The 15,676-nt window shown below is 47.0% G+C and overlaps 1 protein-coding gene across 2 annotated transcripts in view; it reads right to left on the reverse strand.

The window, feature by feature from the left end:
• Positions 1-4,569: 4,569 nt before the first annotated feature.
• KIZ (kizuna centrosomal protein) overlaps positions 4,570-15,676 on the reverse strand; it is a 112,713-nt gene continuing 101,606 nt past the window's right edge. The window contains exons 12-13 of one of the 2 annotated variants that reach the window (XM_079899098.1): positions 7,156-7,199; positions 4,570-5,465 (exon numbers count right to left, since the gene is read on the reverse strand). In XM_079899098.1, coding sequence (XP_079755224.1) covers positions 5,359-5,465; positions 7,156-7,199 — 151 coding nt within the window. In that variant the 3' untranslated portion in view covers positions 4,570-5,358. The remainder of the gene's footprint in view (positions 5,466-7,155; positions 7,200-15,676) is intronic. The other variant, XM_079899099.1, reaches the window with a different exon arrangement.

Below are 15,676 nucleotides of genomic sequence, written 5' to 3' on the forward strand. Positions count from 1 at the left end.
TGAATGAACCCCAAGGACATTATACTGAATGAACTAAGCCCGTCACAAAAAGGCATACTGCATGATTCCACTTATATGAGGTACTTAGACTAGTCAAAATCACAGAGACAGAAAGTAGAACGGTGGGTGCCAGGGCCGGGGGGAGGGGAGGATAGGGGGTTATTGTGTCATGGGAACGGAGTTTCAGTTTTACAAGATGAAATGAGTTATGGAGATAAATGGTGGTGACAGTTGCACACCATTATGAATGTATTAAATGCCAATGAACTGTACGTTTAAAAAATGGTTAAGATGGGGCTTCCCTGGTGGCGCAGTGGTTGAGAGTCCACCTGCCGATGCAGGGGACGCGGGTTCGTGCCCCGGTCCAGGAAGATCCCACATTCCGCGGAGCGGCTGGGCCCGTGAGCCATGGCCGCTGAGCCTGCGCGTCCGGAGCCTCTGCTCCGCAACGCGAGAGGCCACAGCAGTGAGAGGCCCGCATACCTCAAAAAAAAAAAAAAAAGGTTAAGATGGTAAATCTTATGTATATTTCACCACAATAAAAAAATAGAAAGGGGAATACCCTGGTGGTCCAGTGGTTAGGACTCTGTGCTCTCACTGCCGAGGGCCCGGGTTCGATCCCTGGTTGGGGCACTAAAATCCCACAAGCGCACACTGTGGCCAGATAAAAGAAAAAGAAAGGAAAAGAAAAATGTACTGGGGAAAGTGGGAGGGCTTCAAATGTACCATTAATGAATGAATGAATGAATGGTGGGAGAGAATAAGGCAGCGAGGGAAGGAGAAGGGACTTTAATCTAGAGAGAAGACGCCAGATATTAAGAGATGACAATGGAAGGAGGACTGGGAGCTTCGACCTCAGTCTCAGCAGGGGCGAGGCCGTCTCCCGACCAGGGGAGGGCGAGGCTCGAGGTGCGGGTGTGGGGCGTGCTCCCCTCGGGAACTGACCAAGAGTCACTACAGATGCCACTATCCACTGAGAGGCAAATCGAAGCAAAATAAATACTTTATGATTGCCATATAACACATTTACTTTTGTGTTTTGCCATGTGGATTGCCAACTGGTCCAGCATCACGCACTGAAAAGTCTGTTATCGCCTCACTGATTTCTCAAACATCTGTCTGTACCCAGCTCTCACGCCTGGGATTCTTTTGCGGCCTCTATCTATTCTGCTCCAAGTTTCTAGCTTTGATCCGGGACCACAGGCCTAAGTACGATTTTTATAATAAATCTTGACATTTGCTATGGGAAGACCTTCTCTTCTTTATTCTTCAGAACTGTCTTGGCCATTTTGGACCTTTAAATTCCTTCCGAGTTTAAGGAGCAGCTGGTCAACTTCCGGAAATGACCTGTCGGGATTTTGATTGAAATAGCATTGACTTTTTGGATGAATCTGGACAGAACTCGTGCTTTTAAGATGGAATCTTCCCATCCATGAACATGTAGTTCTCTGCTGTCAATGGATGTTTAAAATTTTGTCCTTCACTAATTTCTTAAAATTTAAAAGATTTTTGACATGTAATTTTTATTACTGTAAATGGCATCTTTAAAAAATTTATTTTCAGGACTTCCTTGGTGGTTCAGTAGTTAGGACTCCGCGCTTCCATTGCAGGGGGCGCGGATTCGATCCCTGGTTGGGGAGCTAAGATCCCACATGCCGTGTGACATAGACAAGAAAAAATTTTTTTTTTTTCAAACTGGCTTTCCTGGTGTGTCACCATACTACTGATTTTTGAAGTTGCTCATAAGTTGCTCTTATATCAAAACTCTCACTGGTTAGAACGCTCTGCTCCAGCGTCTGGATCTTCTTTGGGGACAACCGTACAGCCCGTCAACCACACACACCTTGTAGCTTCCCCCTCACTCCCAATCTGCAGCCCCACTTTCTCTCGGGCGCCCCTCCAGCCCTCATCCTTGCTGCACGTGTGTCTTGCATTAGCCTCCCGTGAGGACTGTTTCATTTGCACAAGTTCTGTTGTGTCTCTGGGCCTTGTGGGGGTCATTTCTCTCCCTGGAGTCTCCTTGTTCCCCTAGCTCCACCAGGTTTCATGCAAATGTCACCTCCCACGTAAAAGGTCCCTAACTCAGCCGCAGGAGGAATGGTTTCTTCATTCCTCAGAACTTCGGGGACAAAGGCATCTCCCGTTAGGGACCATGCACGACGTGCTGTGCTTCAGGCTTTGTCATCCTTGTTGGAGTGAGGGCGCCCGAGTTCGGTGACTATGTCAGATCCAGCTCTGTACTCCCAATGACTGGCCCCCTAGAGCCTGGCACACAGGAAGCGTCAGGAAAGGCTTGATCAAGCTGTATCTAAACTTCAGTTAGTAGAGCTGGGATGGTGGTTACCCCAGATCTAGAGTTGTATCCTTAACACTGTGGGTTCCAGGGATTGATTTCATCACATTAACCAACCTCACAGTTTGATTTATAAGTTGGAAGACTAGTGTGCGAAAAATGGATTGTGAAATATATATTGATCTCTGCCCCCGGTTCCTGACATAGAGCTCCTAGAACCCTTGGAATTTCATGGGTAAATGAATCTTTTTTTTTTTTTTAATGAGATGACTCGGGTGGCGGGTGGGGAGGGGGTAGTCCTGAAGAGCTTCAGGAGTGGGACTGGTCACTCGAAAAACCAAGCCATGATTAGAAGCTTGGGACTTTCAGCCCCCTGCTCCCCTTGTGTGGAGAGCAGAGAGAGGCTGGAGGTGGAGTTAATAATCCTACCTCATCATGCCTACCTGATGAAGCCACCATAAAAGCACCAGGGATTCGCAGAGCTTCCGGGTTGCTCGACAAACACATGGCGGTGCCAGGAGGGGGGTGCACCGGCGGGTACAAGGGAGCTCCGTGCCCTTTCCCCAGACCCCACTCTATGCATCTTTCCATCTGGATGTGCCCTAGCCTTCATCATATTCTTTCATCATAAACCGGTAAATGTAAGGAAGGGTTTCAGGAGGTCCTATGAGCCATTCTAGCAAATTATCAAACCCAAGGAGGGGCTGTGAGGACCCCACCTTACAGACCAGTCAGACGAAGGTTTAGGGAATCTGGGACCTGTGATTGGCGTCTGAAGTGGAAGTTAGCCTTATGGGACTGAGCTGTGAACCTGTGGGGACCGCACTAACTCCAGTTACTGTCCGAACAGAACCGAATCACAGGACAAGCAGCTGGTGTCAGAGCATGGGTTGAGATGGGGAAAAAACCCCACATCCGGTGTCAGAGGTCTTGTGAGCATGGTAGTTGTCTGAGAGTAAAGGAAAACACAGTTTATCAACTTAGGCTGTGACTTTGCTCTTACCTGGGAAACAAGACAAGCCATGGGCCCAGCGCACAGCCTCCCCAAGAGCTCAACCCCACCAGAGACCCCAAAATAGATGAGGGAGTCATAGGTGAGCAGAGCAGAGCTCCTAGCTCCAGCCAGCCAGCCTTGCCCTCCTATCACTTGTACTATCATTTTCTTTGTATATACTTATTTTTTTAATGTAAATTTTATTTATTTTTGGCTGTGTTGGGTCTTCGTTGCTGCATGTGGGATTTCTCTAGTGTGGTGCACGGGCTTCTCATTGCGGTGGCTTCTCTCGTTGCAGAGCACAGGCTCTAGGCGCACAGGGTGCAGTAGTTATGGCTCGCGGGCTCTAGAGCATGGGCTCAGTAGTGGTAGCGCACTGGCTTATTTGCTCTACGGCACGTGGGATCTTCCAGGACCAGGGCTCGAACCCATGTCTCCTGCCTTGGCAGGCGGATTCTTAACCACTGCGCCACCAGGAAATCCCCTCTTTGTGTATTTTTTAAAAGTCAATTATCTCCTTTCCCCTAAAATGTATTTGAAAAGGAAAATTTATATCACTTCTTTACATTTTAAACCAGGGTCACCGGAGATAAACAGAAAGTAACTGAAAAGAAAAAAAATGCATTAAAGTTTAGCTGGAAAGTTCTGCCTGCTAACAGCGCTGGGGCCCAGGCCTGCCCTACCTACCACGATTCAGTGTAAGACACGTTAGTGCTGAAGGCCAGCACCAGGCTTCCTTCTGACCACCGTCAGTGGTCACAGCATGTGGTCTCCAGGAGAAGCTGATCAGAGGCAGGACTCTGTATACTCCATCAGCATCACCGGCAATATCTAGTGAGCGTCCTGACTGAAGCGCTTCTTTTGTCTTTTTAGTGGGTATAAATCATTTAAACCTGGTAAGATTTAGAATTAAAATTAGAAATGTTTACAAGAATTTTTACAAGGTTTATATACACAGAAAAAGCTTGGAAGAGTATCGCCCAATGTCACTAATGTTGACTGCTGGACTTGTGTGTGTGTGTGTGTGGAATAATTTTAGATTTACAGAGAACCTGCAAAGATAATGCAGAGAGTTCTTATGTACCTTTCACCCAGTTTGTTTCCCCTAATGGTACATTCCTCTTATCTCACATTTCTGTGGTGCATTTGTCAGAACTTAGAAACCAACACTGGACATTACTATCAACTAAACTCTAGACTTTATTTGGATTTCACCAAATTTTCCTTTTTTCTGGTTCAAGGATCCAACCCAGGGTCCCACCATTTCACTGAGTTGTCACATCCCCTTTGTCTCCTCTGATCTGTGACTGTTCTGTATTTTTATGACCTCGACAAGTGTTTTTCTCTGTTGTTAGTGCTTTGGGTGTCTTATCTAAGAAACCACTGCCTAATTCGAGGTCACAAGGGTTTTTACCCGTGTTTCCTTCTCAGAGTTTGATTGTTCAGCTCTTACACTGAGGTCCTTGACCCATTTGGGTTACTGTTTGTACACAGTGTGAGGTAGGGATCCAACTGCATTCTTTTGCGTGAGGCTGTCCAGTCATCCCAGCATCATCTGTTGAAAATACCATTCTTTCCCCACTGAATGGTCTTGGCACCATTACTGAAAATTAACTGACCATGAATGTGAGAGTTTATTTCTGGATCATCAATTCTAGATTACATATAAATCAATATTTCATGCAGTACCACACCGTCTTAATTACTGCAGCATTTTAGTAAGTTGCAAAACTGCGAAGTGCGAGTCCTCCAACTTTTTCCAAGACTGTTTTGGCTATTCTGGGTCCCCTGAATTTCCATATGAATTTTAGAATTAGCTTGCCAATTTCTACAAAGAAACCACCTGGATTTTGATGGGCATTGTATTCATCACTGTGCTTTTTGATAACACGTAAAAGCAAATATGCCAGTTCATAGTTATGTCATGAAATTTCACTGGAATAACAATATGGTCCCAACTTGTCATATTAAACAATTAGAAAACTTAAAGGGCCACGTTTATTTTGAACGTCACATCTGAACACAGGGGTTTAGTTTGTTTAAAGACTTTATTTCTAACAGATGTTACAGCTTATGAGTCATAAAAATCATCAAAATCATCGGTGGACGTGTCATGGTTTCTAGGACGTAAGGCAGCTTCGATCTCTGAGTTACTGTCGTCAGACTCGCCCCAGAAGGCTGGAAGAGAAAACCAGACAGCCGCTCAGCATCTCTGCAGTCTGATTAGCTCGGCTTAATCAGCCGTGGCCCGCAAAGAGCCTCCTGGGGGCCCTGCGTGGTGCACCTGAGCGGACAGGCCCGGGGCGCAGGCCAGTGTTGCAGCAACGACTCGCTTCTGCGTGCTCCACGTGCTGCGATGGGAGCTCATGGCAGAACGCTTGCTCCTCCCTTCTGCCCAACTCTCCACTGTAGGATGGGAGTCTGTAACCAGGGTGAACATGGGGGCAGGGCGGCTGGGTGCTCTACCAGGCCCGCTAACAGCTTGCCTGACTGCTCCTCGCCGTGAGCTCCCTCTGTTCCTCAGCACAGGGACACGGTGGAGGAACAGCAGTGAGGTCTGCGCTGAGACGAGGGCGTGGGTACATGCAGTTCATTTGGGAGGTGACCCTGGGCAGGATGGGGGGCGGAGCGGGTGTTAACCAGGAGCAGGGCTGGCAGTGGACCGCTGGGGTCAGTCCTGCCGGGGCCTCAGAGAGACCGCAGAACGCTCCTCAGATGGCCCCAAAAGCCAGCAAGGAAGTGGGGTTATTTATCCACCAACTCCCACCCTTCAGTGGCTGGGGGTTGTTCTCAACCAGGCGTCGACTCCCTGGAGCTCCTGGCTCCTGTGGCCAGAGAAAATCCCCCGGGGGGAGCCACAAGCTGCCCGACAGGGAGGCTGCAGGCTCAGCCTGGAGTGCCAGGGTGTGGTGGGCCCACCGCCCGTGACACTGACCGCCCCTGCGACCCCCGTATCTACAAGGCACAGCCTGCCACCGCCGCGATGACTCCTGAGATGTGACCCCGTCTAATCCTCGCACCAACCTGGCGAGGTGAGTACAAACACTTCTGTTTTACCAAGGCTGAGAGAGGGTAAGTACATGGCCCGATCACGGCGGCAGAGGGTGCTCAAGCCCCAAGTCCCACTGGACCGGCTGGGAACAGAGTTTCAGAGGCAGGAGTAGGGGTGGCCCAAGCTCGGCAGGGGATACGCCACTGCCAGTGTGGAAGGAGGGTGTTGAGGGATACATAGGAGCTCCCTAGGCAGAGGAAAAGGGACAGGAATGTCACAGAGAAGGAAGGGTGTGAGCGAAGGCACAGAGGTACGAGGGCGGAGCACAGGGAAGGCTGGCTGCGGCTGGATCCACCGAGGAGAGGACGCGACCTCGGAGGAACAGGGCTGGGAGCAGGGGCCGGGCCAGACCACAAGGGGACGTTCCAGACTCTACCCTGCAGGTGGCGGGGGCGCTGGCCCTGCTTCCCCAGCAGGCAGGCGTCTGGATGAGGATTCAGAAGCCAGGGCTGGGGGAGGGGCGGGGGAGGGCTACCGCAGGAGCCCTCAGGTCAGAGCAGCAGGTACCTGCGGGCAGTGGCAGTGAGGGGACAGAGGTGAGGACGTTTCATGTGGAAGACATGGCAGTGGGGGGGCGCGGGGGGGGAGGCCAGGATCCCCTGCAAAGTCATACCTGCAGATTAAAGCGCTGGGCACCACGGGCCCTGGCACCCGTGCTCTCAGAAGCCCCCAGTCCTCCCCCAGGAGAGCTGCAGGGCCCGTGAGCACAGGCAGGCGCCTCCGCCCGCCCCCAAGCGTGCCTGACACCACACGTCACAAACCACCCTTTTAGCTAAAACACAAAATGAGAGTCTGGTCTCTGGTTATTTCTCTTACCTTTAGACTTTAAATTGGTAGCTAGTTTCTTTTTGTTTTCATGCCTGGAAAATAAAGAAAGAACCTAAGTCCTGAAAAAATAAAGACAATCAGACTAATAGTTTTACAAGGAGCGCATTAGGGAAGAAGCACACATTACTCACTGGGAGGCCAGAAGGTTTACATTTACTCCCCAAGATTTTTTTTTTAACATCTTTATTGGAGTATAATTGCTTTACAACGGTGTGTTAGTTTCTGCTTTATAACAAAGTGAATCAGTTATACATATACATATGTTCCCATATCTCTTCCCTCTTGCATCTCCCTCCCTCCCACCCTCCCTATCCCACCCCTCTAGGTGGTCACAAAGCACGGAGCTGATCTCCCTGTGCCATGCAGTTTTAAAAGCAAAAAGCCCTGCGGATGCTCTGGTGGGAGGGTCCCGGGCGCATTGGGCCGCACGCTGGGCGCTCACTGGGGAGGCCGCCAGGGCAGGAGGCAGGCCCTGGCACGCACCGAGCAGGCAAAGCGCAGCACTGCCAGCTAAGCTGAAAGCAGAGGGTCTGAGGAACAGGGAGAAAGAAGTCGGCCAGGAGGTTACAACACTTACCTTTATCAAGCCAGCGATACGATTCTCAACTGCTTAACAAGGAGTTCAAAATAACTGTTTGCTTAATTAAGGGTATTAACTCGTGGTAGAGAAAAACGCAAGAATCTTGTCACCTGTGTTTAGGTTTCTGAGTGTCACACACACGAAAGTGCAAGTGTCCAGGGATGCATCTAACACCGGGTGACTCGCTTACTAAACCCACTGGACCGAGAAACTGGCTCTGCGGGAGACTGTGTCCATCTGCGTCACCTTCTCCAGAGCTTTCGCAATTGTCATGCGCATGGAAGTCCCCTCTCGGAGTACCATTCCAGTTTCTTATTACACTTAAATTCTTTAAAGTTCATCCTAAATGGTCAACGAGATGTTAAAAAAGAAACAGTCACTTGTGTATGGCTTGACATTTTTCTCATACTCCCGTTGAAGTTTTCCCTTCCATTTACATTTGCAGATTACTCCGTGAAGGCAGATTCCAGCCTTTAGGTGGGAAGAGCGCTGAGAAAAGACGAGGACGCATCGTGCAGAAGCACTGCTGCTCTCTCGGCAGATGCAAGAAACCCTGGGAACACATCTCTGTCACTTTGGCTCAAGTCTGGCTAACCTATGGTTTGAAAATCTGCCTTTTGCCATAGCTGCCATAATTTACATTTTTTTTTTCAGTAAAACAAGCTCCATGAAGGCATAATTTTCTAGGCAGTCTGTGCTCTGTCAGTGCTCCCTTTAAACTTGGTGGCTGTTTCTTTGTTTTGACTGAAATATAGTTGATGTACAATATTATATAAGTTACAGGTGTACAACATGATGATTCACAATTTTCAAAGGCTATACTCCGTTTATAGTTACTGTAAAATACTGGCTGCACTCCCTGTGTTGAACAATGTATCCGTACCTCTTAATCCCTTCCCCCTGTCTCGCCTACCCCCCAGCCCCCTGCACTGGTAACCACTAGTTTGTTCTGTTTTTTTTTTTTTTTTTTAATTTTTATTGGAGTATAGTTGATTTATAACGTTGTGTTAGTTTCTGCTGTACAGCAAGGTCAATCACTTATACATACACATATACCCATTCTTTTTTAGATTCTTTTCCCATATAGTCATTACATTACAGAGTATTGAGTAGGGTTCCCTGTGCTATACAGTAGGTCCTTATTAGTGTTCTCTATATCTGTGAGTCTGTTTCTTTTTCTATTACACTCACTAGTTTGTTGTATTTTTTAGGTTCCACATACAAGTGATATCATACAGCATTTGTCTTTCTCCGACTTATTTCACTTAGTGTAATACCCTCTAAGCCCACCCATGTTGTTGCAAATGACAAAATTTCATTCCTTTTTATGGCTGAGGAGTATTCTATTGTGTATATATGTACCACATCTTCTTTATCCATTCATCTGTTAATGGGCACTTAGGTTGCTCCCATACCTTAGCTGTTGTAAACAGTGCTGCTATGAACACTGGGGTGCATGTGTCTTTTCAAATAGTGTTTTCATTTCTTTCAGATACATACCCCAGAAGTGGAACTGCTGGGTCATATGGTAATTCTATTTTTAGTTTTTTGAGAGACCTCCATACTGTTTTCTACAGTGGCTTCACCAATTTACATTCCCACCAACTGTGTACGGAGGGTTCCCTTTTCTCCTCGCCAATACTTGTTATTCATGGTCTTTTTAATGATGGCCATTCTAACCGGTGTGAGGTGATACCTCATTGTGGTTTTGATTTGCATTTCTCTAATAATTAGCAATGTGGAGCATCTTTCCATGAGCTTGTTGGCCATCTCTATGTCTTCTTCAATAAATTTGAAAAATGTCTATTCAGGTCTTCTGCCCATTTTTTATCAGGTTGTTTTATTGATACTGAGTTGTATGAGCTGTTTATATATTTTGGATATTAACTGCTTATCAGTCATATCATTAGCAAATATTTTCTCCCAGTCTGTAGGCTGTCTTTTCATGTTGTCAATGGTTTCCTTTGCTGTACAAAAGCTTTAAGTTTAATTAGGTTCCATTTGTTTACTTTTGCTTTTATTTCCTTTGCTTTAGGAGACAGATCCAAAAAAATATTGCTACGATTTATGTCAAAGTGTGTTCTGCCTGTTTTCCGCTGCAGTTTTATAGTATCCGGTCTTAACATTGAGGTCTTTAATCCATTTTGAGTTTATTTTTGTATATTTTAGAGAATGTTCTAATTTCATTGTTTTACATGTGGTTGTCCAGCTTTTCCAGAACCACTTGTTGAAAAGACTGGTCTTTTCTCCATTGTATATTCTTGCCTCCTTTGCTATAGATTAACTGACCATAAATGTGTGGGTTTATTTCTGGGCTCTCTATTCGGTTCCATTGATCTATGTGTCTGTTTTTACGCCAGTAATGTACTGTTTTGATGACTGTAGCTTTGTAGTTAGGGAGTGTGATTCCTCCAGCTCTGTTCTTCTTTCTCAAGATTGTTTTGGTTATTCGGGGTCTTCTGTGTTCCCATATGAATTTCAAAATTATTTGTTCTATTTCTGTGAAAAATGCCCTTGGTATTTTGATAGGGATTGCACTGAACCTGTAGATTGCCTTGGGTACTATGGTCATTTTAACAATATTAATTCTTCCAATTCATGAACACAGTATATCTTTCCATATGCTTGTATTGTCTTCAATTTCTTTCATCAGTATCTTACAGTTTTCCGAGTACAGGTCTTTTATCTCCTTAGGTAGGTTTATTCCTAGGCATTTTATAATTTTTGATGTAATGGTAAATGGGATTGTTTTCTTAATTTCTTTCTGATAGTTCATTGTTATTGTATAGAAATGCAACAAATTTCAGTATATTAATTTTGTATCCTTCAACTTTACTGAATTCATTGATGCGTTCTAGTAGTTTTCTGGTGGCATCTTTAGGGTTTTCTATGTATAGTACTATGTCATCTGCAAAGAGTGACAGTTTTACTTCTTCCTTTCCAATTTGGATTCCTTTTATTTCTTTTTCTTGTCTGATTGCTGTGGCTGGGATTTCCAATACTATGTTAAATAAAAGTGGCAAGAGTGGGCATCCTTGTCTTGTTCCTGATCTTAGAGGAAACGCTTTCAGCTTTCCTTGGTGAGTGCCTGTTTATCTGATGTGACCAACTAGTGGCCTATGCCATTTCTCCATGAAGAGTGGACGGCCCCACAGCCAGTGCTGACTGTCATGGAGGCCGCCAGTCAGGTGGCTGCTGACAGTGTAAACCTGAGTCCACCTTCTGTAAGAGTGCATGCACACACACACACACACACACACACAAAACACAATTGTGGGTTGTGTCTACTCTCTATCCAGCTCCCACTTCATGAGGACACCAGGCTCAGTGCAGGGTGGGTAGGCAGACATAACAATGCTGTAAAGATGCAGGGAGACTAGTTTGCCAGCTGACGTTTAAACAGTAAGAGCCACGTGGGGTTGTGGGGAGACGGCAGGAGCACCACAAGCAGAAGGCAGGCAGGAGGACTGAGAGAACAGGTGGATGATGGGGCGGGTGGTGGTGTGGCTGCAGGATCCCAGAGGAAGCAATGCACTCCCTGGACTCTACTGTGAGAGCTGGAAAGGATTTCCAGGCCAGGCCCAAGGCAAGGGCACAGAGGCAGGCGAGCACATGCCAGGTCCTTACAGCCTGGCCCCTGCTCTGAGCTCCATATGCATGTCCCGGGCTCACCTGCTGGCTCCAACTTGGCTGCCTCCAAAGAGTCTCACGGCCAACACATCCATCCACAGCCAAACTCAAGCTCCTCCACCAAACCTGGGCCCTTCTCCTGTCTCAGCTAATGGCACCCCAAGCCTCGAGTCCCTCCCAACCCCTCACCATTCCTCTGCCCTCCCATACCCAATCAGCCCCTAGGTCCTGCCAAGTTTACCTCCCAGCACTTCCAAGTGTCCTCACCCGTCCCCTATGCACTGCCACCGCCTGTTGACCAAACCAGCATCTCTTGCCTGGACCTTCTAACAGCCTCCTAACTGGTGACACCACATCCACCTTGTCCCCTCCACTCGGCAGCAAGGGTGAGCTTTCGAAACACAAATCTGATCCCTCTGCCTCCTTGCTGAAAACTCTTCAATGCCTTCCTATTGCTTTTGGCAAAAGAACTAAACCCTGAACAGCGCCTCCAAGGTTGATGCCCAGACTTCGTTGGGCCTCCTGCTGTAGCCTCCCCCACACCCCACCCTCAACCCCCGAGTCCTCACTGAATTTGCTACTTCACAGCCATTTCTGTCACTAACTGACATGTGACTGCCCTTAGGCTGTCAGCTCTACAAGAGCTGCCACTGTACGAGTTTCAGTCCCCGGGGTACCTGGTGCTCTGCACTTAGTAGGTGCTCAGTGATATGTGTGGAAGGAATAGATGAGCCTCACTAAGCATAGGACCTTGCCTAAAGGCACGTGATCAACATTTGATGTTAGATTATTTAATTTGCATGGTTTTACTTCTATCTGAGTTCAGATCAGGTTGTTCAAGTGTCTTCCCAGAAACATGTTTCAGAACTAAACGCATGTGTTCAACTCTGAGGAAGGTGGAAAATGCTTCCAGGTGTTTCCGATGCCATCCTCACCCCTTAGGGGAAGTATTTTTCCCTTTGGGAAATCATCTCTGCTAGTCGATGTGACACTGCAGTGCAAGGCTGATTTTTATTACACGTGACTTGTAGGGTCAATATTTCTTTCTCCAGGTCACACCTAACGTCTGAAGCTAAGTCAAGGCCAAAGGGGATGGTGTGCGATCTCGGAGTAGACAGAGCCAACTTGTTTAGCTATTATCATAAATGAGAGAGAACCCAAACCAAATGCACTTCTGAAAGCATAAGGATGCGAGAGTTCAGGTTATAAGCCACGGGGCATGGTCCCTGTGCTCTATTAGATGTGCTTGGACTCCGACTGCCTGACCTTCCCTGACAGCGTGGACGTAACACCTCCATTGTGTAAGGCAGAGGCAGCGAAGGTGAGCTGTAGAGAGCCAGTGAGTAAGTGGTTCAGGTGTTGTGGTCTCTGTCATAACTACTCTACTCTGCTGCACGAAAACAGCCACGGACAATATGTGAACTAGCGGATGTGGCTTTGTTACAAGCAAACGTCACTCAGAGACACTGCAACTTGAATTTCATATAACTTTCAGGTATCGTGCAGCATTATTCTTCTTTGGATTTTTCCCAATCATTAAAAAACATAAAACCTCTCTCAGCCTGCAGGCTTTACAGAACCAGGAAGAGGCCCAGGGCCAGGGCTGCCGAGGCCTTCATGAAGCACTGCCACCACCTGAAGCCCGGCAGCAAGCCAGGGAGTCCACCCTCCCCGGCCTGCTCGTGGGAGACTCCTGGAATCCACGAGAGCAGAGTTTTAGTTTTTTCCCTAGAACTTTACAATTAGTCTGGAGGTCCTATTTCCAAACAAACCACTTTCAGGTAAGACACCACAGATAACTGATTAAATTAAGGCGTGAGCATGCTCTGCTGGTCTCATTCACGGGGCACCGTCTCTGCGCAGTGTCCTGGGAGGTGTGGCACCTCCCCCTCTGCACAGTGACCACCATGTGCCCACCAGTGAGATGCTCCCTGTCAACATTTTGCCACACTGGCTCCGTCACATGTCTTCTCTGTCTGTCCATCAAACTATCTCAGTTTTCGATGCTGTTTATAAATTCCCTTGCTATTGATAAGGGATTAGGACAGACAGGTAAGGGCAACTCTCATCAAAATCACTTTTGCTCTCATCCTTGCTACACATAAGAAGTTATGGTCAGCTGGGGTCTTAACAGCAGGTTTTATTCTAAGCACAGCACCTAGTGAACACCTAGGATGTGATCCTGCTGACATGGGTACTAGAGAAAGAGTCAAAATTAAGTGTCGACTATTCATTAAATTTTTAAAATTTTTTAATTTTTATTTTGTTTTTAGTTTTGGCTGTGTCAGGTCTTAGTTGCAACATGTGGGATTTTCCGTTGCAGTGTGCGAGCTCAGTAGTCGTGGCATGTGGGCTTAGCTGCCCTGCGGCATGTGGGATCTTCGTTCCCCAACCAGGGATCGAACCCGCGTCCCCCGCATTGGAAGGCAGATTCTTTACCACTGGACCACCAGGGAAGTCCCTCAACTATTCATTTTATATGAACAAAAGGCTAATAATATCGCTAGAAATAGGCTACACAGTCAACATAAGTACAAAATTAGGTGGCAAGGATGTCTGCCAGGATTCAGGTTTGCTTTGTGGGGCCAGCAAGTAGAGACAAAAGTGAGGCATGGAAAACCTACGGTTCCTGGGAGACTCATCATTAAGTCACACCAGGGCTCAGGAGGCAGCGCACTCTGTGAGGGGTGACGGAGGCTGTCGGGTGAGCACAGGGACCCAGGGAGGTGGGCCACAGGAGCTCCTCAGAGCCGCGGGATGTTCTAAGGTTAGTAATACAGACTCTCAACCTCATGGTCAGTAACATATTTTTGAAAGAAAAAAATATCTACAGCCCATTAACAAACATACCCAACTTTTGTGGCTCTGAGGCCACGTCCATCAAGTTTGGCAATGAGCTTTTGAGGGTCCTACCAAGAACATGACCTATGGTGTCGGGGGCGATGAGGAAGGGCCCCAGAGGGAAGAGCCCTTGCAGTTCTAGAGTCTTATCATAAGCCTGAAAAGAATAACTAACTTATGAGAAGATGTGGTCTCTACACTCTGAATTCTGTAAGTTTAATGATTTTGACTAAGCTAAAATCAGTATTAAAATGTCTCACACAGCATCTTCAGCTAGAATTTTCCTCAAAAAAGAGGTGTTTCTGAAAAGCACAAGGCAAAAAAAAAAAAAAAAAAATTCGGAAAGAAAATAAAAAATCCCCATCAGTGTGCCAACAAATCCCTGTAAATCCTCAATTTTAAGTGTTAAGAGGCAGACCGGTCTGAGACAGCTTTAATTTGACAAAGTGTGAGTGCCCTCTGATGGTCAACCAGGGGCCCTGCAGCAGATGCCATTTTTTAGGGGTCAACTTCTTTACTCCTTCCCTTCAGCCAATCAAGCAAAGACTGTTCTTTCGTGCTGTGTCGAAAAAAATAAAGTAGGCAGGCTTATGACAAGAAACGTGGAATGTTTAGGAAGCTGCTACTTTGGTAGAATTTATGGAGAATGTAGCTTTGCTAAACCAGAGGCAGAGACCGGGGCTTTTATACCAGAACATAAAGGACTTCCAGAAAAACCTCACTTTTATTTCTCTGGACTACTCGTTCCTTGTGATCACCTTATCATCCCAGGGGAAGCGGCACAGGATCAGGCAAGAAGAGACAGGACGGCGGCACCAGAGCAGCAGCTGCCGCCTGGTGCCCTCCGCTGGCCACTTCCATGGCTGCAGGGCTGGCACCAAATGCCACCAGCGGCCCTGCCAGGGTGCGGTAGCTGGGTGACTTCTGCTACCTTTTCCCCAGGCAATTATGTTGCAAACACACATCTTTTTCTTTCGGTAAAACGTTATCTCAATCCAAGCAGTAAACCGCAGTTACATGGCAGGCGGTTAAAATACGCTCTCTGTTGACTAAATGGATCCGGGAGAGTGAAAACAGCTTCCTGGGGAAGGTGGGGCGAGACAGTGTTTGCGGAGGAGAGGAAGCTCTGGCATGCACCTCTCAACAAAAGGGAACAAGTGGTCTTTACTCAGAGAACAGCTTCCTATTAGGACTCACTCCTTCGTACATTATGCCTTTCATCCCCACTCAACCACAAAATGATTTTGCTGAGGCAAATACAATGGTAGAAAAAGATTTACACTGAAAGAATCTTTAATAATAAACTGTTGCCGATCTGCCTACTTGCCCGTGGTTTATAATACAATAAACATCGGATTCTATTACGGCTCATGCACTGAAGCCGCTACTCTGGAAAACGGAATATGAAAGCACGGGGACCCCACCACCATCACAATGAAATGAGCATGGATAAATGTG

The sequence above is a fragment of the Stenella coeruleoalba genome (assembly GCF_951394435.1).
Source record: "Stenella coeruleoalba genome assembly, chromosome: 15".
NCBI classification, from domain to species: Eukaryota; Metazoa; Chordata; class Mammalia; order Artiodactyla; family Delphinidae; genus Stenella; species Stenella coeruleoalba.